The sequence below is a fragment of the Pelodiscus sinensis genome, chromosome 1 (genome assembly GCF_052426305.1).
Source record: "Pelodiscus sinensis isolate ZL-2025 chromosome 1, ASM5242630v1, whole genome shotgun sequence".
In the NCBI taxonomy this organism is placed as follows: Eukaryota; Metazoa; Chordata; order Testudines; family Trionychidae; genus Pelodiscus; species Pelodiscus sinensis.
In genome coordinates, this window is record NC_143052.1 from 92,497,791 (window position 1) to 92,524,818 (window position 27,028).

General features: G+C 43.3%; 2 protein-coding genes across 3 annotated transcripts in view; one reads left to right on the forward strand and one right to left on the reverse strand.

Moving 5' to 3' along the window:
* The window catches only part of GRAP2 (GRB2 related adaptor protein 2), a 160,603-nt gene that overhangs the window by 62,543 nt on the left and 71,032 nt on the right, over positions 1–27,028 (reverse strand). The window lies entirely within an intron of this gene.
* Positions 1–27,028, forward strand: part of ENTHD1 (ENTH domain containing 1) — a 66,283-nt gene that overhangs the window by 8,207 nt on the left and 31,048 nt on the right. The window contains exons 3-4 of the mRNA XM_025185120.3: positions 763–972; positions 9,945–10,060. Of these exons, the coding sequence (XP_025040905.2) occupies positions 763–972; positions 9,945–10,060 (326 nt within the window). The remainder of the gene's footprint in view (positions 1–762; positions 973–9,944; positions 10,061–27,028) is intronic.

Here is a 27,028-nt window from a genome sequence, read left to right on the forward strand (position 1 = left end):
TTTATTGAACAGACTACATTTCAACTGGTAGTTTGGGGATGTTCTTCCCACACATACTAAACAACTCATGTCTCTTCTGAGACAGATCTTTGATCCTTGACATCTTCCTTGAACCCTAGCTTTTTTGGTCTTGACAATCTTTTCCAGAGGCTGAAGATATAAAAACACTTCAGCCTCTTTCCTTTCTCCCTATAACTCACACTGACACTCATACCACACAACCATAGCCAAATTGTAATGGAAAAACCTGACATACTTTTTCACTGCCATGCAGGACCAGAGCTCATGGACTGGTAAGGCCTGACAGAGACAATACCCTATGCTCACCCTGTCCCAAAAGAAGCAAGGAGGAATTCTATGTGAAATGCTTCTCTGACCAATGGAATAGCATCCTGCTAATAGCATTCAGCCAAAATAGTGGGCCGCTACAAAGCTGGTCCTTGGAAGAAATAAAGGGGGGGGCCTCAGAAACACCCCCAAAACACATTTCCATTTATGAACTACCCCATGCAGTATTTTAACCGTTTGTCAGCTGCTTACAAAGTAAGTCTACAAAAGACAACTGCTTCCTGGGATCTTGGTTTCTTGGCTCATTGTTCTATTATTATAGACAACAAGCATCCTTAGCCACTTTGCACTTTTCTGTAGTGGCTGGGGCCCATGGTATATCCTGTTGGCCCTCATTACAAAATGGGAGGGTGACTTTCTAACACATTTATTGAATATTTATTTTATTTAAACTCAACCTAATTGCTTCAACAGGTTATTACGTGAGAGAAAAATCTAAGCAAGTCAGTACCTTGTTAACAGATGATCAACTGCTACGTAATGAACGTGAGATAGCACGTAGGACTAGGCACCGAACCTCCTATACAATGCTATTCCCGAAGACGACCACTACCAAGGACTGTTCACCAACAATGTCTACCTCTGAGCCCATACCAGAGCTTCCTGATTCGGTCAAAGTTCAACGTAAGTATCTCAGGTTTAAACTGCAGATTTACCTGTGCTGATACTTTAGTCAGCTCTACAGGTGGGGCTTTGCATTAGCAAACGATCTGAAAAGATTACATTGCAGAATGTAGCAATGAAGGGCTTAAGAGGTTAAATTGCAGCAAGGGTGGTTAAACACTGGAATAAATTGCCTAGGGAGGTTTTAGAATCTCCATCTCTGGAGATATTTAAGAGCAGGTTATATAGACATCTATCAGGGATAGTCTAGAATAGATGGTACTGGGTCCTGCCGTGAGGGCAGGGGGCTGGACTTGATGACCTCTCAAGGTCCCTTCCAGTTCTAGTGATAAGAGAGGAGGAGATGCTTGCAGGAGCAAAATGATGGGTCTTTCATGTCAGTCTCAAATGAAATGGACTTTGGAGTTTCGTGGTAATCTAATTTATGTACTAGTGAACATTTCTCCTCTGACAATCTCCACCCCATTTTGCATGGCTTGGTATAATTGATAATCTTTACTCAGGACTGCAATGGCAGAGGATACTGGTGGTAATTTGATACAAGTGCACAGGGGATGCAAAATTGGAATAGCAAAGAGGTGCTGTAGGTCAGCACTGAAGGGCATTGGCAGAAATATGTGGAAGGTGCTAGTACTGGAACAGCAAAAAATGCCTGTAAATATTATGTAACAAGCAGAGCAGTGCAAGGACATAGGGACTCCAATAGGAAACGATTCAGTGTACAAGAATTTAGGTGCACTGGAAGAACCAAGGTCAAGACAGTAAAACTGAAATTACAGAAATCCTGTAGGGATGAGAGTTAAAACACACTGGTAAAGGTGGGGGAGAAGGAGTAGTAGCATACAATCTGTATGGCATTATGCTTGACCCCAGCCCAGTGGTGGGCAACCTGTGGCCCACCAGGGTAATCCAGTGGCAGGCCACAAGACATTTTGCTGATATGGCCAATAGGAGCTGCTGGAAGTAGTGTGGATCGCAGAGACAAACTGGCCGCCACTTCCTGGAATAGTGAACCACAGCTGCTGATAGTGGGGAAGTGACTGTGCCTGTGGATGGTCAACATAAACAGAATGTCTCACAGTCCGACGGCGGAGTATCCTGAGGGATTGCACCACCACTGCTCTAGATAGTACTGTCAATCACTCAGTTATGAGACCATTAAAATTCATCAACTGTACAGCGTATATAGGAAAAAGGAAGAAGTTGATTCTTTGGGAATTGGGCTGTGTGGATTTTTTTAAAAATCTTGCAGTGTTCAGGCTGATTATTCCTTTCAGACGAAACTGTCAGATGGCATCCACAGTGAAATAACATGTAAATAAAGTGACTGTAGTCTGGTGTGAACTAAACCAATGTGGTTCTTTGCCAAGAAATAGAGAAAGATGGCCCTCGGGTACAGTTATTTTTAGAGGTTTGACTCCTTCCTTTATCCATATTATACATGATGAATATCTATAAAGCATCAAGGCTATCCATCCACAAGTAAATTAGTCCATATATAAATTTGTTAAATTATATAAAAAAGTAAGGGAGAACATAAGAACATAAGAACAGCAGTACTGGGTCATACCAAAGGTCCATCTAGCCCAGTAGCCTGTCTGCCGACAGTGGCCAGCATCAGGTGCCCCAGAGAAGGTGTACCGAAGACAATGATCAAGCGATTTGTCTCCTGCCATCCTTCTCCAGCCTCTGACAAACAGAGGCCAGGGGCACCATTTCTATCCCCTGGCTAATAGCCTTTTATGGATCTAACCTCCATTAAATTATCTAGCTTCTCTTTAAACTCTGTTATAGTCCTAGCCTTCACAGCCTCCTCTGGCTAGGAGTTCCACAGGTTGACTACACGCTGTGTGAAGAAGAACTTTCTTTTATTAGTTTTAAACCTACTACCCATTAATTTCATTTGGTGTCCTCTAGGTCTTCTATTATGGGAATTAATAAATAACTTTTCTTTATCCGCCCTCACCACACCACTCATGATTTTATATACCTCTATCATATCCCCCCTCAGTCTCTTATTTTCTAAACTGAAAAGTCCCAGTCGCTTTAACCTCTCTTCATATGGGACACGTTCCAAACCCCTAATCATTTTAGTTGCCCTTTTCTGAACCCTTTTCAAGGCCAAAATATCTTTTTTGAGGTGAGGAGACCACATCTGTACACAGTATTCAAGATGTGGGCGTACCATAGTTTTATACAGGGGCAGGAAGATATTCTGTGTCTTATTTTCTATCCCTTTCTTAATAATTCCTAGCATCCTATTTGCCCTTTTGACCGCCGCTGCACACTGCGTGGAAGTTTTCAGAGAACTATCCACGATAAATCCAAGATCTGTTTCCTGATTTGTCATAGCCAAATTAGCCCCCCATCATACTGTACATATAGTTGGGGTTATTTTTCCCGATGTGCATTACTTTACACTTATCCACATTAAATTTAATTTGCCATTTTGTTGCCCAATCACTCAAAGTGGCAAATGAAATGTACTTGTGATTAATTAATATTGTCAGGAGTTAATGCTGTTCTGACAATCTTAAATGCCGCAAGCCTCGTTTGAACAGAGCCAGCACTTGGAAGAAAGAGTACATAGACCAATGTTTAAAATAATGGAAAAACAATCCAAGATATTGTATCTTATTTCTAAGTCTTAAATGACAGGTACTGAATGCAAATTTACAAGATATGAATGGTCAAGTTAACACAGTACAAACTAACCAAAGCCATTCAGTCTCCTGCATCACTTTTCACCCTGCTTGTCATCTTAAGTTTTCCAGCATTTTATGTGCTGTCTATATAATACATAAAACTCATGCTGTCTGGAAACACCAACAGAAGACCAGAAATGCTTCAGTTCTTGGTCACTGTGGGAATGAGTAAAAGTGTAATGTAGTATCTATGCAAAAAATGACTTCCAACTGACAGCAGATTATATCAGCTCCTATGGCATGGGAATTCCAGTTTTGTCCATCTGATGCAGCTATTGGCTATAGACCTCATATAGCTATTGCTTAGGGACCTTAACAAGATTCCCAGTGAGAACCACTGCTCCACTCTAACATGAGACTTTCATACACAGCAAGTTCAGCTGCCGATTACAAGGGGAGGCACTACTCTTACTTTTGCTCTAATGCAGTGGTTCTTAACCTTTCTTCATTTGCAAACCTCTAAAAAATTTCACATGGCGGTTCAGATCCCTTTGGAAACCAGACTGCTAGTCTACTGTATGATCACCTGTTGGTAGACATGCTGCTCTTAGGCACTGTAACATCTTTAAATAGAGCTTGATATTTACATACCATATGTGCTGAAACATCTAAACACCACCAGTGTAGAGAGACTGGAGTTTCAGTCTGATTTATTTCTTGGCTGGTAGGGTGTTGACATTCACACTGTCACTCATTCTTAGTAAACTATATTGTAGAATTGAAGACAAATATATCTTCATGTTTCCCTCTCCATGCCTACTGAGCCCTCCTTTTTCCTCTCTTCAGACAGAAGACTCAAACTAGTCCCTCTTTCCAAAACCCTTCTAACTCTCCAGGCACACACAGCCTGCTGATCCACTTCTGAAATCCTTAGAACACCAAGAAGTATAAAAGGAAATAGTGCGAGTGTGTAGGGACAAAATCAGGTAAGCCAAAACAAAGGATGAGTTACATCTGGCAAAGGATGTTGCAAGACAACAAGAAGGTGTTCTTCAAAATATGCCAGACAAAAAGGAAGATCAAGGATGGTGTGGGTTTGCTGCTTACTGAAGAAGTTGAGCTGGTAATGGAAAAGGATAGGAAAGCAGAGCTGCTCAATGCTTACTGTGCTTCAGTCTTCTCACAAAGAGTAACATGTGACCAGATGACTAGTAACCTTACAATAGATAAAGGGGAAAGGATGCAGATTGGGGTAAGTAAAGAACAAGCCAGAGATCTTCTGACTGATTTGAATAACCAGGTTCAGAGGCTTATTTAGCAGTTCTGAAGGAATTAGCACAAGCCAGAGCCATTGGCAATAATATTTACAGACTCATGGATAACAGAAGTGTCCTGGAAGACTGGAGAAGTGCTAACATAGTGCCCATCTTTAAAAATGAGGGAAAGGAAGAGCTGGGGACTGTAGATCAGTCAGTCTGACTCTGATACCTGGGAGGTTGTGAGAGCAATGCATAAAACATTCAATTAACAAATACCTGGAAGATGAAGGAATGATTGCTAGCAACCAGCATGGCCTTGCTAAGAACCAATCATGCCAAACCAGTTTGATTACCTTCTTTGACAAGGTAACTAGTTTGATAGGTGAGGGGACATGATGGGCATAATATCCCTGGACTTCAGCAAGACTTTTAACTATGGCTGTCAAGCAATTAAAAACATTAATTGTAATTAATTGCAATTAATTGTGCTGTTAAACAATAATAAGACTCCAGCTAACCCCAGGCTCCATGTTGCGCTGACCCTTTGAAACACTGCCACAGCATTTCAAAGGGCCAGTGCCGCAGGAGCCCAGGATCAGCTGTAAGGTGCTGCCCCTTTGAAACGCTGCCACAGTGTTTAAAAGGGGCAGCACCGTGGGAGCCTGGGATGAGCTTGAGACCCCAGCTGACCCTGGTTCTGTGCAGTGCTGTCCCTTTGAAATGCCACGGCGTCTTTTCAAAGGGGCATTTAAAAGGGCAGCACCGTGGGAACCCAGGATCAGCTGGAGTCCTCAACTGACTGCAGGCTCCATGCAGCGCTGTCACTTTGAAACACCGCCACTGTGTTTCAAAGGGGCAGTGCTGAGCCAAGCCCGGGATCAGCTGTGTCGTTGCCCCTTTGAAATGTTGCGGCGGTGTTTCAAAGGGGCAGTGCTGCATGGAGCCTGGGGTCAGCTGGGGACCTGGCTGATCCCAGGCTCCCACGCCGCTGCCCCTTTGAAACGTGGCAGTGGCATTTCAGAGGGGTAACGCTACAGAAATGCTTGCGATTAATGCACGTTAAAAAAATTAATGCATTAATTCTGCCTTGTGTTAATCACAGGCATTAACACATGTTAATGGACAGCCTTACTTTTAACACATGACATTCTGATAGGCAAGGGAGAGAAATGTGGGTTTGGCAGAACTACCATTAAGTGGAAACATAATTGGGAGGGCCCTACCAAATTTATGGTCCATTTTGGTCAATTTCAAAGTCATGGGTTTTTAATGTTTATGATTTCAGATATTTAAATCTGAAATTAAATGGTGTTGTAAGTGTAGGGGTCCTGATCCTAAAAGGGATTGTGTGTGAAGGAGGGTGTAAGGTTATTGTAGGAGGGTTATAGTATTCCCACCCTTATTTCTGTACTGCTAGTGGCAGATGTGCTGCCTTCAGAGCTAGGCAGGCAGAGAAGCAGTACTGAAGTAAGTGTGGGTTGGTAGGGTAATACAACCCATCCTTTTGCGCTGTTGCCCTATGAATGGCTAGGAAGGTGTATCTGTGTATGCAGGCCTGTTGCTTGGGGGATGTGGCATCAAAGGTGGCAGTTGCCCCAGGACCTGGCGATTTAAAAGGCAAAACGTCCCAGAGTTCCTGGCCACCATCACAGCTACTGCAAGAACAGTGGTGTCCAGAGCCCGGAGTCCTTTAGATCACTGTTGGAGGACTGTGCAGCATGCTCTGGGTAGCTCTGAGAGCTGGGGGGAACCCTGTGTTGTGTATGCTGAGTGACACTAAGGGCTGGCTGCCCCAGCCCCGCCCCTTGTACCCAAGGCCCCTCCCCTTCTGGGAACATGGAGTTGACCTTCCCCCTTTGCCCAGGCAAGATTGTTGGTCCCTCTCTGTGTATGTATACAATGTCAAAAGGGTTAATAATGCAATACCTATCTCTTGTTATCTATACTCCCAGAATGAAACAACTGGACTTTTACTTGTCTCTCGCACACACCTATCACTTGCTTCAATAACACAAATTCACAATACTTCAGCCACAGATTAACTGGTGGTATCTAAGCCATCATGAAAACACTATAAGGAAGCCTACAACCTTACCCTTTGTTACATACAACTAACCTGAAATTACCTGTACTAACCTAAACGCTGGGTTTAAAGAGGACACAAAAATCAAATATCAGGCTTCAACAGAAATTCAAATAAGGGCAGCACTGGGATGTGGGCAGTGTAGTCATGATTTATTGCCAGGGAAGAGCTTTCCTGGAAATAACCCCCCGCTTCCACCTTGAACAAGGGGCAGTAGCTTTATAGCCAGGAATTGCTTCTGTCTATACGTGGGCTTTTCAGTGTTAAAACTTTTGTCATCTTGGGAGGTGTTTTTTCACACTCCTGAACAACTGAAGTCTTAGTGCTGAAAGTGCCAATGTAGACCCAGCCTAAGTGGTGTCCCCTATGGTCACCGAGGAAGAGATTTAGGGTATGTCTGTCTACACTGCAATTAAAAATCCACAGCTGGTCCGTGTCAGCTGGAACTTGGGCTAACGGGCTGTTTCATTGCTGTGTAGACCAGGCATATCAAACTCAAAGCCTATTGATGGCCGCACAAACAAAAACTGATTTAAAAAAAAAAAGCAGCATTTTAGGTACCAAGCAAAATACCGGACATCTGGCAACCCTAGGACCACCAAAGAAAATGTACTTTGTCGGAAAGTAGTAGTTATTTATTTTATAGATTATGTTTTAGGTATATTTTATAATATTACAATAATTTGCTGTGTAAAATTGTTATTTCCTCATATTAAATAATTTTAAAATTTTACATACTTTTTAATTTAAATATAAATTTAAGGTACTTTTAAATTTTGTATATGATACATAACTTGTTTTGTTGAAATAAAAACAGGTATAGACCATGGTTAATCAAATAGAACAGGCTTCTTTGAAAATGTCAGATACTTTGTAAGTTTGAGATTTTGCATAAAGATATAATTATTCATGTAATTGCAAAGAATTGACATTTATTGATATAAAATTAATATACATTTTGTAATTTTATTTGGGAATAAATAAATAAAAACAAAATATTAACAAAATAACCCCTTCCTTTCTCCCAGAGCCAGGCACTTCCATGCTCCCATTCTAACCCAATCCCTCTCCACTCCCCTAGAGCCAGGCACCCCCAACCTAATGCCTCTCTCGTTCCCCAGAGCCAAGCCTCCCCAACCTAATGCCTTCCCCCTCACCCAGAGCAAGGCCCCCACAACCTAATACCTGGGTCCTGGAGTTGACGTTGCCGCCTGGGGCAGCGTGAGCACAGCAGCCAGCTGTGAGCGCCTGCTGGAGAGCCCAGCGCAGAGCACCCAGCTGGCTGTGAGCAGGCACTTGGCCACGTGCTCTGAGCGGCCAGTGGGCCGCACTTCATTCTTTTATAAAAATGTTCTGGCGGGCCGCATGTGGCCCTCCAAACACCAGTTTGACATGCCTGGTGTAGCTGTTTGAATTCAACTAGAGCCCAGGCTCTGGGATCCCGCAAGGTGGGAGGGTCCCAGAGCTCAAGTTGGAGCCAGAACCTGAAAGTCTACCCTGCAGTTAAACAGCCTTTTAGCCTGAATTTCATGAGACTGGTTAGCTATGTTTTTTTTATGTGCAAAATAGATATATCCCAAGTTTCAATACCTAGGTCAGTCTTTTACTTCCCAGGAGATTGCAGGGGATAGAAGTAGAGCTGTGCAAATAATAGATTTTTTTGGTTAACTGTCAGTTCTGGAAAATCAGAAAACAATTTTTTAGTTAATTTTTTTAAAATCAGTTCAGTGAAGGAAATTTTGAAATGAAACTTTTTACGAACAGAAAAAACTCTCAACTTTTTTGGAATGGTTATTTCAACAAAATCACTTCAGTCAAATCATCAGGAATTCATGAAGCATTCTGGTGTCACTGAATCTACATTTAAGTTGAACAAAATTTCACATAATTGTAGGTGGGAATGTTTTGCACTGCTATACAGAGACACTTGTTACTTGATCCATCACAAAGGGGAATCCCTTCCAGTCCTGGTTAGTTTGGGGGAAATTACTACATGGCTCTTGAGTGTAAAAGATTGTCCATAGAGAAACTGTCAAAACATCTAAACAATATTTTTTCCATTGCCACAAAATTGGGGCATCAAATAAAGGTGTTCTCTCCCTTTCTCTTTCATTTTTACATACACAGTCCCATTCCTATTTTATCTTGCCCTGCTAAATTACAATTCTGAATGTGTGACATGAAAATTTTTGCCATAATAAGACCATTAGCTCAGACAGAGAATCATGATTCATTACAGCACTAGGCTAGAAAATAATGTTTGATTAGTTATTATCAATTAAGCTAGGCTGTTAAAAAGACATACCTGGGTTGGGGGGGGGAAAAAGATAATATAAAAATAGTCTGAAATGGTAGCAAATAAAATAAAAAAATATTGACAACAACATTTCGTTTTATTTTTATATTTTTCCACATTTGTCTCTCAACAACATTCTCTTTTAGTGGTTTATGGTCTTCAAAATTTGCCATTATCTTTTCAAATGGTCTCTAAACTCCTGTTTAGTTCCTTGTGATTCACAGCACACATCTGACACGCTGCAGTAATAATGTTCCTTTTAAATAGTAATTAGAAGGTATGGTGTCAGGGAGGGGATGATGCTGGTCCTGGTTTGGTGGGTATTCATTCCTCTACATAATTTTCACATAAGTGAGCAGAATGACCTTGCATCTTACATTCATTTCACCCATTTGAAAAAGAAGGCATGTTTTACACACTGGGGACATAATTCGGAAGGTAGCAGGTAAGAATAGGAGGGCTGTGCTGAACTGTGAATCCATCTGTGTTTGTCAATTATTGTAAAGAGTTAGAAAAGCTGTTAGTATTCAGTCCCAGTCATTGGCAGGTGGCATTGCAGTTAATGGACCAAATGAGGCATCAGAGGCATTTGTCTACCCGATTAACTCCAGGAAATTTAACACCTGCATAAAACTCATTTTTTTTGTTTGCCAAAGTAATTTTTTTTTAACTATCTCTTTCATTGACAGTCCATTTTCCTAAGGCAGCATCTGTGCCGCAGCAAAACCAGCCTTTTCAGTCACCAAGGAAAGCGGCAATGGCTCAAGAAACGATGGCACCTCACATCATTAAGAAGTCATCAGAGGTAAATACTATAGGGAGCAATGCTACTGTTGAAGGGTGCTTAAATCAGTCTGTTCTGATCATTATGCTGTTTATTACTCATGGCACTGAAGAACAAGTAGCAGAGAGCCGGTTTTCCAAATTAGGATGTGATGTCAGAGCCAGCTTTATTATTTGTGGGTCCCCAAACTGCTGGAGTGAGGGGAATTATCCTGTCTGCTACCTCCTCACCTTACCCTAACCTCTGGAAAAGACTAGCAGGCCTGCCGACAGGGCAGGGAAAAGAGAGCTGTTGCCCTGGTGCCTGGTGATTCAAAGGGGCCTGGGGCCAGTAGTGCTGGCGGCCTGAGTCTAGGACCCTTTAAATCGCCGACGGAGCAGCGCATACTTCAGGAGGCTCTGAGGGCTGGGGCGGGGAAGGGGTACCACAGTATGGGCAGCACTGAGGGCTGGCTACCTTTGACCTGGCCCCTTCCATCTGAGGCCCTGCCCTATCTGGGAGTATAGAACCATTCCCCCTCCCCCCCCCACACTTTGTTCAGGGCCCTGTGGAGGCTGTTGACACCTCTGAAGATTGGACAGAGACTGTCCATGTTTTGCCAAGTCTGTATAAAGCCCCCAGAAGTGAAGATTCCCCGCAATCCCTGGCATTTCTTCTACTAAAATAAAGGAAAATGTTGACGTTGTTTTTAAAATATCTCAAAGAAGATGAAAGCGGTCTTCTTAACATTTATATTAAATATTTTAAAGGGTAGAATTCCATGAAGAGTGCCATTATCTTACTATCAGGTAGAAATTTAGGTCAGGGAGCAACTGAATCTGCATTGAAATCAGTCAGGAAAAACTGGATTGTGAATACCAATTTATGGTAAATTTAAAATAAGACATTTATCAGGTAAACGTGATCTTGTTTGAACTTAACTTGTCTTACTTTCTTTTACTGCAAGAACGTGTCAAGGAATTTTAGATGGAGATAAACTGAAGCCTCCCTCTAAGAGAAATCATGTAGCTGATCTGTCCCCTTTTCTTCTTAATTATTATTATAACAGATGATGCATCCTTCACCTCTGACCTCAGGACTAAACTCCCTCCATACTTTCAGCTCTGCTTTCCCTCCCTGCAGCCTGACTTCAGCAGCAGAACTTTAAGGCACCACAGCTCTTGGACCCTGTCCACAGGGTTTCGCAGTGAGACCCTGACCCGATGTGCCACTGCACTCCAAAGTCAAATAAGGAAACTGCAACTGGCATCCCAGCAGCAGGTGACTCCAGCAGCATCAGCTGACTAACAGCAGACTGCTTTTGAGCATGAGGCTTCCTATTCTCACAAGCCTTGTCACTGGGCTGCTGCTGACCAGATTCCTGAGACTAAGCTCCTGCTTCCTTGCCCATTTCCCACTCTCTATTCCTGCTCCTCACCTTGATCCTTTTCCTGATCCCTCATCCTAATGCTAATTATAGGCTTTGGCTTCTGGTTCTGATGTGATCCTTGGCATTGCTTGACTGACTGACTCCAGCTGTGACCCTTGGAGTGACTCCTAACCTAGACCCCAGCTCAACTCTGGACTCTGACCATTAACTCGGCTGTCTACATTATGGGCCCTGACAGTTAGCTCTGATCCTCTTAGTGTCTTCCAAGACTTTTTGCTGAGCCCCTGGGCCAAATACAGGATATTAGTGGTGCTTCTACCTCATCAATGCTCCAAGAACTTGTGAGTCTGCAGGAACAGATTACTATCCTCCAGGCTGGGAAAAAGAGACTGAGGGATCAAATATGGCATCCAAAAATGGAAAATTGCTCTTTCTGTACAAATTTCAGCATTTGGAACAACTGCAGGTACCCACTTATCTCCTTTTATGACACCAGCTTGGGTGGCTGACCCCTGAATTGCATTTCTAGAAAGATAAAATGGCACCTGTAGCAAGTTTTGCAGGTTGATTGTCCTGTGCAAACTCCTATTTATCCTTCAACCCCAGGAATATGCCATGGACCAGAGGAAGGTGGAGCTGGTATTTAGCTTGCGTGGGCCTCTCCCCTTCTAGAGCAGGACCACCCACTGATAAGAAAAGATACTTTCCTGCAAATCTTTGCCACCATTTTTGATAACCCACATGAACCTCACATGGCAGAGACTGCCTGATGTAAACTTTCAAAACTGAGGTTGGGCTCTTCCTGTGCCCAGGTTAGATGCTTGGCCACAGACACTGCCTGGGGAACGATGTTGCACTCTTTTATCAATTTCAGCTCAGGCTCTGTAACAAATTAAAGGACAAGCTGGCACAAATAGACTCTCCTGCCCAGCTTTTATGGATCTGTGTATCAGGATAGACATCAGATTTCATAGCATCATAGAATCATGGTAGGGCAAGCCTGGGGCCTGCCACAGGATGGGTACCAAGACCTGCCACGTTGCAGGGGCTGGGGCCTGCTCCATGGTGTGGGGGGCCAGGGCCTGCTCCGACAGCTGGGGCCTGCCACCAGCACTTGGCGGGGGAGAAGAGGCTGGGGCCTGCTCATGGGGCGGGGGGAGGAGGCGGCAGCTGGGGGCCTGCTAAGTACTTTCAGTCGTCATTGACAGGACTACTATTTTATAGTGTTATCAGGAACTTTGAAATCAAATCATTGAAGCAGAATTTCTCACCATCCAGGTTTTCGGAACCTTTCCACCTACCTTACCTGTCAGGTCTCTCACAGGCATTACTAAAATTAATCCTCCCGTTATCTCTCCAGTCTTCTAAAATGGATTGCATTTACCACCTTTTGAAAGGGATTCATTTGTTAAGCAAGGACTTATTGGGGAAGCCTCACTGCAGCCCCGGTTCCAGCGCTGTGAGATTTAAAATACCGCAGTAGATATGATCTTATTTTTGTCTACAAAAAATTGTATAGTTTTCTTTGAATGTCTATATAGGAAACAGTAGGTCTGTTTTTCTGGGTGGCTGCTTCTGATCAAGTTAAAAAATACCCATTGTCTTATCTTTCTTGTGTTGTATGCTCACTAGGGGTATGTCTACACTAGGCCCCTAGTTCGAACTAGGGAGGCTAATGTAGGCATTTGAAATTACAAAGGAAGCCCAGGATTTAAATATCCTGGGCTTTATTTGCATGTTCCCATCTGGTTGCCATTTTTTGAAATTTACATGTCCAGACTAACTGCCCGCGTCTACATGTGGCAGGGACCTGGTAGTTTGAAATAAAGCCCTAGTCCACATTACCTGTTATTCTTCCTGGAATGAGGTTTAACAGGTAGTTCAATTTAGGGCTTTATTTCGAACTACTGGGTCCCTGCTGCGTATAGACGCGGGCAGTTAGTCCGGACTTTGTAAATTTGAAAAAATGGCGACCGGACAGGAACATGCAAATCAAGCACGGGATATTTAAATCCCGGGCTTGATTTGCAACTTCGAATGCCTACATTAGCCTCCGTAGTTTGAACTAGGGGGCTAGTGTAGACATACCCTAGAAGATTTACCCAGTGTTGCTTGGGTCCTTAGCTCAAAGTTTTGTTTTTCTCTGTTTAAATCATTGCTCTGTAGCTTATGTGAATGGAGTCTACAAACATATAGTTTACAAGACAATCCTGAAGAGAGAGAATTTAAATGTGTATGTTAATGAAGGAAAGTTTATATACCCTGTATCTTTTAAATAGCTTGTCACAGGGTCTAGGCAGGTTTTACCATAAGGAACCCTGAGAGATCATTTAGTCCAGCCGGGGGAAGGTCTGAGGGTATGTCTACACTACCCCGCTAGCTCGAACTAGCGGGGTAATGTAGGCATACCGCACTTGCAAATGAAGCCTGGGATTTGAATTTCCTGGGCTTCATTTGCATAAGCGGGGAGCCGCCATTTTTAAAACCCCGCTGGTTCGAACCCCGTGCAGCGCGGCTACACGGGGCACGAACTAGGTAGTTCGAACTAGGCTTCCTAGTTCGAACTACCGTTACTCCTCGTGAAATGAGGAGTAACGGTAGTTCGAACTAGGAAGTCTAGTTCGAACTACCTAGTTCATGCCCCGTGTAGCCGCGCTGCACGGGGTTCGAACCAGCGGGGTTTTAAAAATGGCGGCTCCCCGCTTATGCAAATGAAGCCCGGGAAATTCAAATCCCGGGCTTCATTTGCAAGTGCGGTATGCCTACATTACCCTCCTAGTTTGAACTAGGAGGGTAGTGTAGACATACCCTGAGAGAGGACTATAAACAGAGGGAGTTGGGGAACAGCAAAACATTTTGGAGGCACCTGGCTAATCCCCACATTCTTTGTCTCAACACATTATTTCTCTCTCACTGAGCTTCTCCCAGTCCCAGTTCAAAAAACCTAGAATCCTAGAACCCAAGCTGGAGAACTCTAATGTAAGAACCCAGAAGCCCGTCTACCTGGAGGCAACTCTATTGGATCAATTCTCCATGACGATCCATGCCCCTATATAAAATACTGATATTACCACCAGGACATCTTTGAAAAAAACAAAACAGTACCTCACACTAGGATTTATCATTGTCACCTAAACCTGTGAAACCAGAAACACTCAACCTACAGAAACCATACCATTTCCTTTGTGGCTCTGTCTTGCCTTTATTCTGACCAACAGGCAGGAATTGGTAGCAAATCTGAAGGTGAAAGGCAATTGGGATGATAGTGAACATGAAATGATAAGATTTAATGATTCTAAGAAAGGAGTGAGAACAGAGATAATCAACCTCAGAAAGGCAAACTTCAACAAAATGATAGAACTGGTAAGTAAGGTCATATTGGAAGAAAATCCAAGGGAAAGGAAAAAAACAACAAATGGTCTGGGAGCACTTTATGGGGAAAGGAGTTCAGGAGAGTCTGCAGTTCCTCAAGGAGACAAAAGTAACGGCACAACTGCAAACTATTCTGATTCAAAGGAAGATAGGAAAAATAGAAAGAGACCAAGATGGCTCCCTCGGCAAGCCCCTTAATGACCTGAAAAACAAAAATGAATTACAAAAAGCAGAAACATTATCAAATTGCTAAGGACTACAAAAGAACAGCATAAGTATGTGGAGACAAAATCAGAAAGACTAGGATACAAAAGGCTAGGGCAGCTGGCAAGGGATATAAAAGGCAGCAAGAATAGTTTCTTTAAATACATTAGGAGCAATCAAAAGACAAAGAAAAGTATAGGTCCTAGTGGGGAAAGAGATCTAATAACTGATGACATCAGGAAAGCTAAGTGCTTAGTGCCTATGTGGCTTCAGTATTCACTAAAAAGATTGATGACGACAAAGGATACAATTCTGTCATGGAGATCATGGATTTCTTAAATTGCCAGGACCTCTGTTACTTTTTCTAGGGAAGGGCCAGAACAGCCAGCTAGCTGCCAGCCCCAGGGCTGCCAGAACAGTGTCTGGGGTGTGATGAGCCCCCCTGAGACTGAAGTAGCAGTGATCAACCCCTGCCACAGAAGCAGCAGCAGAGCTGGAGCAGCTGTAAGCCCCAGCTGAGCTCTGTCTTTCTACCTCAGGATATTTCTAATAAAAATCAGAGACAGGACATGGGCTTTCATGAGCTTTTGTTAAGTGTCCACAACCTGTCCCTGACTTCTGCTGAAAATACCCATGACAGAATATTAACCTTAATAATGACGAAATACTCAATATAATTAGTATTGACAACCAGGAGGAAGGAATGCAAGCCAAAACAGGAAAAGAACAGGATAAAGACTATTTAGATAAGTTAGGTGTATTCATTAGCAGGGTCTGATGAAATCCATCCTAGGGTGCTTACAGAACTACAGACGACCCCTGACTTATGACTGCTCAATTTATGACCCCTCTCCCCCATTTACAATCACCTTGCTCTGGGCCAGCCTCTCAAGCCCACCTGATCAGTGAGCCACAGAGTCAGCCAATTGCCCGCAGCTCCAGATGGCTCTGGGCCCAGCTCGCGCCACGCCGACGGCTCCGGGACATGTGGAGCTGATTCCACCCAATACAGCCCCCAGCCGGCTGTGGGAGCAGCTCGTGCTGCACTGCCTCCACCTGGCAGAGCCCCCGGCGCTAGCTCCAGGACACGTGGAACCGCCTCCACTTGGCACAACCCCTGGCTGGCTCTGCGCCCAGCGTTCTGGGGACTACAACTCCCAGGAGGGAAAGCGGGCCACGAACGGAACCCCCATTTATATCATTGTTCCTATGGGAAAAAAGGGTTTGACTTACGATGGCTCGATTTATGACAGTTCTCCAGGAACCAATTAGGTCTTAAGTGCGGGGGTTGCCTGTACCTGAGGCAATTTTAGGGCCATAACCCAGTTATCTTTGACAACTCCTGGAGGATGGGAGAGGTCCAAGAAGATTGGAAAAGGGTAAACGTAATACCTGTCTTTTAAAAGGGAGACAAGGAGGACCTGGGGAATTTTAAACCAGTCAGCTTAACTTTAGTACTTGGAAAAGTACTGAAGCAAATTACCAAACAACCAGTTTGTAAGATGTTTTTAAGGAATAATCAGCATGGATTTGTCAAGAACAAATATTCCCAATCCAATTTAATCTCCTTGTTTGACAGGATTACTGACCCAGTTGATAGGGAGAAGCAGTAGCTTGATGTAACTTGATTTTAATAAAGCTTTTTACACTGTTCCACAAGACGTTCTCATACAAAAATTAGGAAGATGTAATCTAGATGAAATTATTATAAAGTGGGTGCATGAGTATTTGAAAGACGATACTCAAAGGTCAATGGTTGTCAATGGTTTGCTGTGAAATTGGGAGGATGTCTCTAACAGAGTCCTGCAGGGGTCAGTCCTGGGTCTGGTATTAGTCAATATTTTCATTAATGGCATGTATTATGGAGTAGAGATTTTGTTTATAAAATTTGCAGAGAACACAAAGGTGGGAGGGGTTGCCAGCACTTTGGAGGACAGGTTGAAAGTTCAAAATGACATTCACAAATTGGAGAATTGGTCTGAACTTGGCAAGATGAAATTCAGTGAAAAGAAGTACTAAGTACTTCACTTAAGAAGCAAAAATCAAAGAGACAACTACAAATTGGGGAATAACTGTATAGATGGTAGCACTCATAGAATCATAGAGCTGGAAGAGACCTCAGGAGGTCATCAAGTCCAGCCCCCTGCCCAAGACAGGACCAATCCCAACTAAATCAACCCAGCCAGGGCTTTGTCAAGCCGAGACTTAAAAAGATCCACTGCAGGAAGGATCGATCAGGTATTGTGGACAACACGCTAAATATGAATTGTCAATGTGATGCGGCTGCAAAAAAGACTAATATGATTCTGAAGTGTATTAACAGGGTTGTTGAATATAAAACAAAGGAGGTAATTGTCCTGCTTTACTCAGCATGGGTGAGGACTACACTGGAGAACTGTGTCCAGTACTGGGTACCACAGAAAGATGTGGACTAAATGGAAAATGTCCAGAACAAAGCAACAAAACGATAAATGGTTTAGAAAACCTGACCTATGAGGAAAGGTTACATGAAACCTGGGCATATTTCATAGAATCATAGAATCATAGAATAATAGGACTGGAAGGGACCTCAAGAGGTCATCCAGTCCAGCCCTCCCGCCCTCAAGGCAGGACCAAGCTCTGTCTACACCATCCCTGACAGATGTCTATCTAACCTGTTCTTAAATATCTCCAGAGAGGGAGATTCCACCACCTCCCTTGGCAATTTATTCCAATATTTGACCACCCTGACAGTTAGGAATTTTTTCCTAATGTCCAATCTAAACCTCCCTTGCTGCACTTTAAGCCCATTACTCCTTGTCCTGTCCTCAGAAACCAAGAGGAACAAATTTTCTCCTTCCTCCTTGTGACACCCTTTTAGATATTTGAAAAACGCTATCATGTCCCCCCTTAATCTTCTTTTTTCCAAACTAAACAAGCCCAGTTCATGAAGCCTGGCTTCATAGGTCATGTTCTCTAGACCTTTAATCATTCTTGTCGCTCTTCTCTGTACCCTTTCCAATTTCTCCACATCTTTCTTGAAATGTGGCGCCCAGAACTGGACACAGTACTCCAGCTGAGGCCTAACTAGTGCAGAGTAGAACGGCAGAATGACTTCACGAGTTTTGCTTACAACACACCTGTTGATACAACCTAGAATCATATTTGCTTTTTTTGCAACAGCATCCCACTGTTGACTCTCATTCAACTTGTGGTCCACTATGACCCCTAGATCCCTTTCCGCCATGCTCCTTCCTAGACAGTCGCTTCCCATCTTGTATGTATGGAACTGATTGTTCCTTCCTAAGTGGAGCACTTTGCATTTCTCTTTATTAATGCTTCCTAAGTGGAGCACTTTGCATTTCTCTTCATTGCCATATTTTCTATCTTTCCTACACAACGGAATTGTTTGCTTTTGGGCCCTTAACAACGTCCCTTTGAAATACTTCCAACTCTCCTCAGTTGTTTTTCCCTTCAGTCTTGCTTCCCATTTAATCTAGAGAAAAGATGAATGAGGAGGGGACTGGGTAACAGTCTTCCAATACATTAAGGGCGGTTATAAACAGGGCAGTGATCAACTATTCTCCATGTCCACTGAAGACAGGACCAAAAGTAAAAGGCTTAATCTGCAGCAAGGGAAATTTATCTTAGATACTAGGAAAAACTTTCTAACTATAAGGGTAGTTAAGATCTGAAATAGACTTTCTGGAAGAGGTCACGGAATCCTCATCACTGGAAGCATTTAAAAACAATTTGGATAAACATCTGTTAGGAACCATCTAGGTTTACTTGGTCCTGCCATAGCCCAGGGGGGCTGAATTTGATGACTTATCAAATTCAAAACATTTCTGTGATTTTTTTGGAAATCTGTTTGCTGTGTAACTTTGGACAATCTAAGACTTGGCATGCAGTAGACTGCTTATTTTGGTGGCCACAGACGCTGGATGATGTCTGATCCTATGTTAGGCTCTGTGACTTGGACTAAAACCTTCTGAAACAAGGCTTTTGCCATACTGTATGAAACCCTTTCTGACTCTGGTCACATACAACTCTTTATTTCATGGTAAAACTGCCAGAATCAGAAGGACACAGCACTCTAATAACTGTCATGAATCAATTTACCAAAAATGGCACATTTTATACCATGCATAGGCCTCCCAACTGCAGAAATTACTGCACAAGTCTTGATACTGTATGAAACCCTTTCGGATTCTGGCCACATAAAACTCTTTATTTCACGCATCTATTCACCCCCAGCTTTCCTGAAAGTCTTACCACTGACTGAGGTTTTCAGTTTATATCCAGTGTTTGGAAGGAAGTGTTTCATGTTGTGAATGTCCATTGGCATTCATCCATCTTATCATGTCCAGATGGGTGGCCAATCAGAATGGGCCAAATAGGTACTTGAACAGTATTTACACTGTTTCCTGAACCACTGCTAAAATAATCGGGTTGTGTATTACTGCTGCTAGCCAGATTTGCTGATAACACAGAATGTGCTTCCACCCTATTCAATGACTTCTATTCAGTGACTTCTATCCCAGTTATGATTTTCATCCATAGTTCCATCGCTCTGTCCGCTTGTCTACAGCATTTCTTGCTGCCTCAGATCTGGTACAGGTACAAACATCCTGTTGACAAATACTGCCAGGAGGTCCCACTTCTGAAAGTTGGTCAAAAAGTATGTCTGTTCACTAAAAACCTACAGACTCATCAACCTGTGCACAAGTTGGATAATTAATACAAAGGCCTTTACACTTTTCAACAAATCAGTCCAGTGATATTTGTATTGCAGTACTCCCTCAGGCCTGGAAAATCCATCCGGTATTTCATGTATCTCTCCTGAAACCGCTCTTCAATGATCTGTTTCCTAGCTGGTGCCACAGCACCCAACTCCAGTTCAAATATGGAACTATGATTGAGGAGTACATAGTGGGGACATCCTGGATTCCCAAATATGCAGAGAAATGAGCACTGTATTATATGATCAACTGGGAAGATTGTGGATGCGAAGAATGCTCTTGGGAGCCAGCGCATCATGTTCATGCCCCTGCAAAATTACAGGGATCACCACGAAAAGCCTGGCCCCAGGGCTCCTAGAAATCACCTTGAGGGTGCAAGGCATCATGGGTCTCAAATCCAGGCCTGCAGGATTGGCAAGTGAGAGCCTTACCCCCTGAACCACCACTCTGCAATGCCAGACAAGGAAACCGTAATTAATACCTCTCACCAATGGCTATATCTGCTGAGTCAGCAGCATCACTGGAGAAGCAGCAGGCTGCTGATTGGACACCTCTTAGCATAAAGCTTCCTGTTCCTGCCTTACACTTTGTCTGAGGGATTAGCTGCTAGGCCTGCTGCTGACCAGGCTCCTGAGATCATGTTCATACCTTCTCACCTGGTGCCTGATCCTTTTTGTTACCTCACCTTGTTCCTTTATTTTGTCCCTCATCCTAACTCCAGTTATGAACTCTGGCTTTTTGACCCTCGATGTGACTTCTGACTGACTCCAACTTCGACCCCTGGCATGACATCTGGCTCCACCTCTGGTTTACTGCTTGCTGTGGTTTCTGATCTCAGTCTTCATTCTAATTTGGAGTCAGGTCCCTGGATCAGACTGCCCACGTTGAGGGCCCCAGCAAACACACACACATGCTCTTTGCAATAAATTCCCGTCTGCAGCCTGATTCATTATTATTCATAGTAATCCTGTCATGACACCTAGGAACCCTAGTCATGGACCAGGACCTGATTATGCCAGGTGCTGTACAAACACAGAAGAAAAAGGCAGCTTCTGTCCCAAGGTGCTTGTCTTATCCTGGGGACTTCTCTGGTAGGGACATAATGAAAATAAAGAAATACAAGTTACATTAAACCAAACTCTTACACAACCTCCACCCTCTACTATTACCTGACAGCTTTTCTAAAATACATTTCAAAACTCCTAGAAATAGCTTTTCTTAACAGTTTCATTTCAGAATGAATTTCTTCTTGTCCTAATGCCTGCCTTTTAAGCAGAGAATAGCAGCTTCCATGGTATGAGCTAAGAAATTCACATAGCTATAGTAAAGTTGGATATATCAAGAAGTACTTCTTAAATGTTATTTCTATTTCTATATTTTTGGTATGTTCAGTATTGGTATGGTAGAAAGCACAGGCATTTTGCTTTAAGGCATTCCCTGGGTCCTCTCCTGTATGCTGAGTCCTTGGGCAGTTTCCCAGGAGAAATTCCAGTGCCTCCCAACTGATTAGTATAGTGCCCACAGCCTCCCACAGCCAGCAGCATGTGTTTCTACCTGTGGTGCACATCTGCACATAATCTATTCCACACAAGGATGGAAAAAATTGGAGGGAACATTGGTCCCCTCTATGATAAGCAAATAGTGACTTTCATCTGAGACCAGTACCAATTCAGGACACATCCTACAGGGTCATGGTAAAACTGCTGCTTGGGAGGGAGATGCACACAGATATCCATAGATATCCATACCCTTACTCACATTTAACATTTTACACCATGAATAATCCCATTGAAATCAATAGGACAATTTGTGGAATCAAGTACTATTCAGTGTAAGTAAGAGTATCACAGTCTGAACCAAAGCAAGTCCATCTACCTACCATATGGAAGTGGGATTATGCTAGCTGGTTAAATTAGCTCCAGCATCTGGCCGTCAGTCAGCAGATCTGATGACAACCTGAAATATGTTTTGGAAGGTTATGTATGAAAAAGCTTTGTAAACTGCAGTAATATGTTTATTAACAGAAATAAATATAACCCTGTAGACATGTGTGGGTATTCCAGGGCAAGAATTCTTTTCTTTCTTAGTAACATTTTGTTGTCTGATTGCTAGGCTCTGCACAAAGAAGTAATCTTAAATCTAGTTTTATCTGATTAATACGTACACCAGCACACCTTTGTGTATTTGGTAGCTTTGTAAATGGCAACTTCACCTTATTAAACTGCTTGTTCTAGAAAGAATTCTATGCCCTTTACCTCACCGAGTCTTTTGACAGGAATGTAGAGGAAAATATTTTCCTCATTTGAACCATTGAGGAGACATTGCTTTTTAGATCAGAAGAAAGTATCCTAAACCATTTCCTTCAATTGTGTGAATGCAGAAGGAACACAGGTGGCTTAAGCCTTTGATATATTCAAATTCATCCTTGCTCTGTCTTCCAAAATCAATGAAGTAGAGGAAGGGACCAATTGCTTCTTCTGACTGGTATTTAAAGATGTGAATCTAGACTCTGAAAGGAGCTGTGTTCAGCCTTTAACCCGTGGGAGAACTTCTGCATCTCTGAATATAAAGGTGGTGATAGGAGGCAGTATAAAGAGGAAGACAATCCTGGGAGGGGGAAATTCCATCCCAGAGAACCCCATAGCCATAATGGTGCAAACAGTCCTCCCACTACCATCTGACATCACATTGGTCATGTGTTCAAAGATATTTTTCATGCAAATAGTAATTGGTCATAATTCTTTGCACACTATATGATTCTAAGGGGCATGCTCACTGGTCAGTGCATGTAACTCCCTGTGCACTGAGGACTATACCCCAAAAGTTTTATGGAATCTCTTGATGCAATGGAATGCAGTTTTTTCTCTGTTTCTGCCCACCTACTCCTGGCTATTATTTCTGTGGCTCCACAAGGGTCTGCTGAAACTAATTTTCTTCCTTCATCCCAAAGAGTTTTCTATAAATGTTACCCCCTGCTTTGCAAAGAGGTTTGGAAATGAGATTTTTCATTTTAAAAGCATTACTGTAGCATGGCAATATTCCACCCTCCCCCTCTTATTAAATGTCAGCAGCACTCGCTACAGTCCAGCTCTCCCTCTGTTCAGCAAGCTGCTTTCACAGTGGATGATGAAACTTGGCATGGATAAATAGTAAATCTTATTAGTGATGCCCACACGTGCTGTATATAAGATTGTATGTGAGCTGCAGCACTAAAGGAAAGCACACTCTGATTACAAAAGGGAAATTGAGAAGGTTTCATTTCTATGGTTGCTAAGTCAGCACAGGCAAAGCTTGCACATACTACTTTTTAAAATGGCTTAACATAAATATATTTTCCAACCTATTCTGTTTTCCATGCACTGCACACTGGAATTTGGAAAAGCAGCGCTTTCAGACTCAGATCCATGCTTTCTCCTCTCTTATGCTGCACACTTTCATAGTTAAAAATAATATTTAGCACTTCCGTTGGACTTTACAGTTTCAAGTCACTGCCAGTTGCTAATTAAACTCACAGAGGCCCAGTGGTTGTCATTAAAGTGTCAACTTTTTTCCAGATACTGTACTACACAATGAGCAATGATGCTAGAGATAACGACACTTATTTTCCTGTTCTCTTAATAGAGAACTACCCCGATTTCCGACAGTGACGTGCCTGGAGATGACTGCTCAATTTTTAATGGTGACCACTGTAAGGAGTAGTGTCCTTATATTACAAGTGGGAAATCAGAGAGGTTAGGCGCTTCATTCTCATTTACACAAAGGCCACTTTACACCACTGTGGCAGTGTTAAGAGGCCTGACACTATGTAAATTTTACTCAATGTTAAGGCTTCTTCATGCTTCTAGGGTTGCCTCAAGCAGCCTTACTGTAAATGAGAATCAGGTCTTAGCTTTGATAACATGCAGCATTGCTAGAACCTAGATTAGAACTCAGGAGTTCCTAGTGTTTGGTTTTGTACTTATATCTCTAATGCTTTTTAATGTAGAGAAAGCTTTCAAATGTACCTCATGGAGCCCTTGCGTACACTAGAGAAATTTGCAGTGCTAATCATCAGATGAAGAAAATCACTGGCATAGTAGCCATAGTGGTGGAAATAGTCCTCCCACTACCATCTCACATCACATTGGTCATGGCATATACAGTTGTGTGGTGTACTTCCTGTACTTTGTCAGAAAGGGAATAGGTTTGCTGGAAAACACTTATGCATACAAATAGCACAACCGTCACCTTGGAGCTAGTTAGCTTCTCTGATTTTATTCTGAGTATCATCTGCATTTCTCTAAGGAGGCCATTGTATGAGATTGCTGCCAGATGGATTGACAGCCAATGTGCAGGCATTAATGGTCCTAAGGGGAGATGAGGTGATCCAGAACCACCAGAAATTGGTCTTGCACACTACTTTAGTATATGGCTGGGTCTATGAGCTATTGGGTACCAAGATCAGTATCACTCAGAGTGGCAAAGAGTGCTGAGAGAAGGTAAAGGGACTGAAAAATCTAAGAATAAAAGGCTTGGGACAGTTACAGTACATCTGGTTCATGCTGGAAAATGTTTCCCTTTTACAATAAACTAGACTGATTTCTTAGCATTCACCCTTCTACATAGACTGAGGTGTCTTGCAGCACAATGATGATGGAAAAAAGGAGAGCACTGGATCTAAGGACCAGCAAGACAAAGATCCAGACTAGGTGATTGCTGACACATTGCTAGAATCTCAGGATCCAGAGCCGGACGTGAAGACTATGCTTAGGCCATGTCTGCAGAAGTCAGAGTTGGAGAGATGCCCTCCACAGAAGGTATGCAGCTTTTCATTTTAAAATGTACCACTGGGAGCTGATTTTGTAGGCTTGGGGACAGAAGAATGTTTTCCAGGTTCTTAGTGATTGTGGAAAATGCCTCACATGAAGGTGCAAGTGTCCAGCTATCTCCCCAACTCTTTCATTCTTTATGGAAGGAGAGAATAGGTGATAGCTTCTGACCCTCTCTTCAGCCCAGCTGTTTTAGTTCCTCTGTAATCCACCCGTGTCAGCTTATCCCTCAGTAACAATACTCTCTTGGTTTTCTCTGCAGAGTTCAGGGTGTCATTGTATTTCTCAGTCCATACACAATTCACTGCTGGTATCTACCTGCAATCAAAATTTTTATTTTTTCTTGCTGTTTAATGCATGAGAATCAGCCTTTGGCATATTTTGGTGACACAGTGATGTACAGGTAACTAGAAACCCTGAGAGTAGTTGAACTAATTATGCTGTCTGTCCCACCAGATCTCAGAGATCAAATATACTGTAATCTCCTCCCCCGGTACCCAGGAGTTATATCCAAAAACCTTCATTAAACAAGCCTTCTAGCCTTACAATTAAAATTTGGGGCACTGTATATTTCCCTCCACCCCATAGAAACTCAGACAACTTCTCCATTGACAGCGCTGGTTCTCAAATATCCTCTAGGCAAACAAAAACTGCTTCCCCCCCCCCCTTGCTGGAAACCTTTGTTAATCTAGGTAAAGTGACCGCTACCTGGCCATTATCCCATCCTCATGTTTATCTGGCATCCTCGCTCACTCTTGTAAGTGTATATGTGAATTCTAATAATACATTCCTACCATCTCTAGTCAAATAAGAAAGTGCCTTATGACCAAGAACTGGAATTAAAAGTTGAAATGGAATTGTCACTTTTAATCACATTCCTTAAGAAAATAAGAATGGCCATATTGGGTCCATCTAGCTCAGTATCCTGTCTTTTGACAATGGCAAATGCCAGAGGGAATGAACAGAACAAATAATCATCAAGTTATCCATACGTAGGTGCCCATTCTCAGTATCTGGCTAACAGAGGCTAGGGATATCATCTCTGCCCATCCTGGCTAATAACCATTGATGGACCTATCCACCATGAATTTACCTAGCTCTTTCTTTAACCTTGTTATAGTTTTGGCATTTGCAACATCGTCTGGCAAGGAGTTCCACAGGTTGTCTGTGTGTTGGGTGAATAAATATTTCCTAATGTTTGTTTTAACCTTCTGTCTATTAATTCTATTTGGTGACTTCTAGTTCTTGTGTTATGAGGAATAAATAACACTTCCTTAATTACTTTCTCAACACCCATCATGCTTTTATATTCCTCTATCATATTCCTCCCTTAGTCATCTCTTTTCCAAGCAGAAAAGTCCCAGTTTTATTAATCTCTCTTCACGTAGAAGCTGTTCCATACCCGTAATCATTTTTGTTGCCTTTTTCGAACCTTTTCCAATATATCTTTTTTGATATATGGTGACTACATCTGCATGCAATATTTAAAATAGGCGTGATGGGCTCAGTCACAGAAATCCTCTCGAGACTGTTGCTTGATGGGCTGAGATACCACTGAACTTACCTACCTGCCCTCCCGGGTACTCCATGAACCTGTCCTGCTGAGTCAGACCCTCCAGTGTTCTCCAGCAGTGATAGAGAGTTGGGGGTCACAGCTCACAGCAGAGCTGAATACTGAGATCAGCTCAGTTCTGGGAAGGCTCAGTCAAAGGAACTTGACACAGCAGCCAGGTGCAATGAGACCAGAACCCCAGATAAATCCATCTTACTGTGTAGAAAAGTTTTATGCACAGGAAGATCAAAAATTGTATATCCCCTTGTCACCAGTTCCCCCAAATCGTCTCAGACTCCACCCGTACAAGACGGAAAATGTCTACGGCTTTATGCACCTACATGTGGTTCTCTCTGACCGGTCCTACTCCGGACCGTGTTTGTGCTCGCAAGAGCCGCTAGGGGTTCGGCATAAATAGATCCCCAGGGTTGGGGAAGGGGGCTCGGGCCCTCCCTCTCTCCGAGTCCCAGCCCAGGGCCCTAAGGCAGGGACACTCGTCCCTACTCAGTGGAGGGGGCTGTAGCCCCTAACCCCTCCACTCATGGGTACCACGGCCCTGCCCTGGGCCACTTCTTCCCTGACGACTCCTATGGCTCCCAGTGTGGAGTCAGGCTTACTGTCCCTCTCCTCCTGGGGCGGGTGCCATTTCGCTCCGGCTCACCACCCCTTTTGCCCGGGCTCCTCGCCCCTTTCAAACTGTCTGCCTCAGTGTCTACTGCTGGCTCTGCCCCCGCGCTCCCCACCCCGCCCTTCCGGGGCTCACACGTGACATCACTGGTGATGTCATCCGGTCACGCCGCATTTGCCCAGCAGTCCGCGATCACGACGCTGCCGGCTGCTTCTGGCGCGCCCCTTTCAGCCCTGCGGCTATACGCCGCCTGCCTGCCACCGTGCGGACCCCCCTCCCGATCTCCAGCCCAAGGTCTGGGGCCACCTCTAGTGTGGAGCGACGCTGCCTTGCTT